General features: G+C 46.0%; 1 protein-coding gene across 1 annotated transcript in view; it reads left to right on the top strand.

Annotated features, from left to right (window-relative positions):
* The window catches only part of LOC109395260 (nodal modulator 3-like), a 58,918-nt gene that overhangs the window by 41,666 nt on the left and 12,300 nt on the right, over positions 1 to 4,952 (top strand). The window contains 2 exon segments of the mRNA XM_019666126.1: positions 3,652 to 3,765; positions 4,615 to 4,815. Coding sequence (XP_019521671.1) covers positions 3,652 to 3,765; positions 4,615 to 4,815 — 315 coding nt within the window.

Raw genomic sequence — 4,952 nt, 5'->3', positions numbered from 1 at the left:
AAAACTTCAAAATGTTGAAAAGAGTATATTATGTAAAATTTCCCTCTTGTCCTTGTCTCCCAGCTCTCCAAGTTTTCCAGTGTTTCTGAATATTTATAGAGATGATTTATGCAAATACTGGTGTGTGTGTGTGTGTGTGTGTGTGTGTGTATAAATAAATATATATATTTGTTTATACAGAGGGTGCCAAAAAATGTATACACATTTTAAGAAAGAAAAAAACTGCATTAAAATTGTAATACTCAATATATACCAATAACAAAAGATGAATACAAGTCACATTTGATGTCTTCATTTACAAGAGGTGCTCAAAGTGGTTACCATCAGTGTAATTTTAATACAGTTTTTTCCTTTCTTAAAATGTGTATACATTTTTTGGCATCCTCCGTGTGTATATATATCATATATATGTTATATATATATATATATATATATATATATATATATATATATATATATATATATATATATATATGTTTGTATATATGAATTTATATACAAAGCCACACTTACACATTTATACACATATAGAAAAGTACTTGACACGAAGATTAATCAGATGGCGTGGGTTTAGAAAAACAGACTGTTTTCAACTGAATATGTGGAATAAAAGAGAAAGTGGTTTATTTTCATTTTATTGACTTTCATTATTTAAAGTAAAGCTTAACAAAAATAAAGTAAAATGTAGTAAAGCTTAGCCTTTTTAAATGACAGTTTTCTGGCTCATCCCTTAAAATGTATGAGAGAGAAATTGACGCCGTCCTCCCGGCTGGCTCAAGCCTAGCTCTGGCTCCATTTGCAGGTGACACAGCTCGACCTGAATTGCCCGGTCATTGGGGCACAGCTCTCTACTGAGCTGTTTTGCGCCGTAAATTATTGGTAAATGCAGGACACTTTACCTGAAATCCTTTGTGTGCTTTGGAAAACCACGAGGATGTCATGTTGCATTTCCCCTCTTGTCACTCTAGTTGCTATGGCACAGTTTCTTCTTTAAACGGAGAACCGGAGCAGGGTGTTGGCGTAGAAGCGGTGGGGCAGAGCGACTGTGGCATTTACGGAGAGGACACGGTGACCGATGAAGAGGGCAAGTTTCGACTCCGTGGATTGCTGGTGAGACCCGGAACACGTTTCATTAGGGGTTTGTTTTCATACGGTGTTCAGAGGTGTCCTGTGGTTGCCCCCAAGACTGCTGGGAATGGGCTGGGCTGGGCTGGGGGTCTGGGGGAGCCGGGGAGGGCGGTAAGGTTCAGGAACCCTCCCCCTTCCTTTCTTAACTGACACTTCCTGCCTTTTATCTAGCTGACATATTAGGTTGGGGTTTTGTGGCCAAATAAAGTTGGACACCATGGGTTTGGTGCAGCTTTTGCCTAGCGTTAGGTGGTGATGGTTTAGGCCAGGGCTCTCAGACCAAAGGCCTGTGGGGCCAGAAGACAAGTGGGAGTGGCCCAGGGAGGCTGGGTGCACAGTAGGGAGCAGTGGGGACTGTGGCGAACTGGAGAGGGTGTGGCCCATGTAAAGGGACAGCTGTCACTCAGCTCCAGCTCACTGTGGCCAGGTGGGGAGGCAGATGCAGGTGGCTACATTGTTTCAACTTTTAAAAGAAGAGTTGGAAATAGGCATTGCTGGGAGAAAACTCCCCAGTTTTAGATGTTAACAACTAATTGTAAAAAAACACAAAAACAAAAACCAGACTCACCATTTTTTTTGTGTGTGGGCCAAGCAACCAACTTATTTGTCCTTTTGGCTGCTAACTTGTAACATTTGGTTTAGGATCTGTGGTGCCTTTCTCCTCAGTTTTTATTTGTGCATTCATTCATTTGCTTATTCTTCAGACACCCAAGTGTATCCTGTAGAAGTCACAGAGAGAGCATGGGCTGGATGGCACCCACTGCACTGGGCCACTTGGATGTGGCGTTGGGTCCCCAGCCTTTCAGATTCGCAAGCTGTCTATTCTCAGTTGACCCCAGAGAGAGTCATGCGTATCTTGGCAACAGACTAATGTTTGCCCAGATCACGTGACATGTCAGTCGGTCTGCCGTTTTACTTAGATGCTCTACGGTGATGCTGTCCTTTCCCAGACACAAGAATACTTGTGTCCAGTGTCCTTAGAACCAGCCTCTCTGTCTCCCGCGTTCAGTGTGAGCCCCTGGCTTTGCAGCTTCGTTCTGTGTCGGCCGCACGAATGCCCTCCTACCTCTAGCCTCCCTGGGTTTGAAGCCTGCCTCTGTCATTTCTTTAGCTGTAGAAGTTCGGGCAAGTTGTCCACCCTTTCCTGTATCGGTTTGGTCACCTGTAAAATCAGGAGGAGGATAATGTCTGCCTTATAGCATTGGCTTGAGTCTTAAATGAATGAACACATGACAACACACAGTGGTGGCTGGCCCACTGACTCAGGAAATGGTCAAAAAGCAAAACAAACAGGACCTTCCCTGAGGTAGAACCTTCCTCAGTAGAGCTGCGAGCTTAGGTGCTTTTGTTTGCAGCTTTCTCACTCTAAGTCAGCTGCAGGAGAAGGGGCAGGGGTGTGTGNCGGGAAGAGTGCAGTGATGGTGCCAACTTGGGCCAGGGAAGCGATGTCCTCCACAACTAGACTGAAGAACAAAAGGACAGCAATTTGTCTGTTTCCCTTCCCCCAATTCCCCAGCGCTGTTCCCATCCTCCAATTCCCAATAAAAAAAAAAAAAAGAAATTAAAATTCTATGTTGCAGAATATATTTTACCCCACATTGAAAGACAGTCAAACCAGGAAGGAATGTTTGTACCATGAATAACATCCCCAGTTTATAAGGAACTTCTAAAATTGATAAGAAAAAGAAGCCAACAGAGAAAAGATGAGCAAAGGATATGAAAAGGCAATTCACAGAAGTGATGCAAGTGACTAAGAAACGTAGAAGAAAGCTGACACGTCTGCTCAGCTCCCGTAGTGACTGAGGAAATGCAAAGGACGTTACCATCGAAACACTGGGTTTTGGGTTAGATTTGCGATAATTAAGACAGTATCCATGTTGTGGAGAGCTTGTGTTTTCTCATGCCTGGATGATTTATGGAGCTGTCAATGGTGACAGCCCCTTTGGAGGGCAATTTGGTGGCATCTTTCTGAATTTCAAGTACACATACCCAACAGCTCTACTCCTAGGAATTAATTATTCAGGAAAAGGGAGAAACGTAAGTGCACAGGATATACACGTTCGGGGGGCCTTTCGATTGTGTCTTCTTTTCCATCACAAAGATGGGTTGCCGGCCTCTGCTCTAGAATAATATGCAACTGTTAAGACACATGAGGCAGGTCTTCTGTTGATGGACTGACCCAAGAGGAGAGTCAGGGTGCGTGGTTGAGGGAAGAAAGGGGGTGCAGGGTGTAGAGGGCCATTGTGTCTCGCCTCCCTTCCCCCCAGTAAACCTGCCAGTCCTTCAACAATAGCCGTGATGTTTATAAGCTTTGTGTGGGCATCGAAACGATCAAAACGTTCTGGAAGGCTGCACACCAAACTGGGAACATCCGTTACCCCTGGGGATAGAGAACAGACCTTTGGTTCCCCACAACGAATAACAATAAAAGAAAAACCATAAGAATTACCTCTTGACTCTTAAACTAATGTCCTCATGGCTGATGTGAGTTAAACTTGCTCTGTGTCCCTTTCTCGCCCCTAGATAAAAGCTGAAGATGACCAGCCCCTCCCTGGGGTCCTCTTATCCCTCAGTGGTGGCGTGTTTCGTTCCAACCTCTTGACTCAAGACAATGGCATTCTGACGTTCTCCAACCTGGTAAGGCGTCCTGTGACTTAGCGCCTGTCTGCCGCCCCCCCCCCCCATGAGGGAGCAGGGACTGGCGTGCGTGACTTCTGCGTTGCTTGACAACGTGAGAACAGCACACCAGCGTGGAGCGTTCGAAGTTTCTCAGGAGACCAAATGTAACCAGCACTTGAGGCTGCTGGTGTCTGTTTCCTTCCGCACACACTTCTTGTTTTCTGGTTGCCCACTTGTCACAGAGACAATGTAATTAACGATCCTGGGCTCAGGCGTCCCTTTGCTTTACTGCAGGATCCCGCTGCTTATAATACCGAGTCTTGTCTGGCGGTTGGCTTGCTTCTCTTCTGTAAGGCACGCTTCACCTGGTGGAGGGTAGCATCAGTTTTTCATTCCACATGTGGTCTGGTTGGTGGGGACTCAGGAAGTGCACGTTAATTGGGCGGTTTGTCAGTCCTGGGAGTACAGTGACGGGCATAGGGATGTCGCAGACGGGTGTATCTGAAAGTTCTCACGCTGCACGGTGATGCACCCCCAAGTTCAAGTCTTCCCTTAGCTACTGATTTGCTGTGTCATCTCAAGCAAGTTACTTGACCTCTCTGAGCCTCTGTTTCATCATTTCTAAAATTCAAATATGATTTCTACCTCCGAGTTACTGAGGGCACATGATGATGACACTGCTCTTGTTAGGCTTGTCTCTGCTGTTACTGTAACTGTTCATGGTAGCGTCAGGGGTGCCATTTCTGTCTGGGGAGGCCTGGAGTTCCTGTGGCACAACTCTGGTCCATCATGACTTTACTTGCCCTCTTTTAAGCCAGACCTAGATGTGGCCTTGGAGGCTCAGTTTGTTTGTGGTTGTCTCGGCAGAGCCCTGGCCAGTATTACTTCAAACCCATGATGAAAGAATTCCGGTTTGAGCCATCCTCCCAAATGATTGAGGTGCAGGAGGGTCAGAACTTGAAGATCACCATCACCGGGTACCGGACGGCCTACAGGTGAGCAGCCCCGGCCGCTGCCCTTTCTCTCTCTTCCAGGCCCGGGCGACAGAGTCCCACTCACGCTTCTGTTGTCCAGGCTCTCATCCCAGCCTCCATACTGATTTTATTTGAGAGGCAAGGGAGATAAGATAGAAGACTGCTGCCCTCTTCTTCTAATGTTTCAAACTAGCGATTCGGCCCCGAAGTTTCTGTTTTGAGGTTAGCCTG

The sequence above is a fragment of the Hipposideros armiger genome, unplaced genomic scaffold (genome assembly GCF_001890085.2).
Source record: "Hipposideros armiger isolate ML-2016 unplaced genomic scaffold, ASM189008v1 scaffold_460, whole genome shotgun sequence".
Taxonomy (NCBI): Eukaryota; Metazoa; Chordata; class Mammalia; order Chiroptera; family Hipposideridae; genus Hipposideros; species Hipposideros armiger.
The sequence above is the reverse complement of the archived record's forward strand: the minus strand, read 5'-3'. Positions and strand labels throughout refer to the sequence as shown.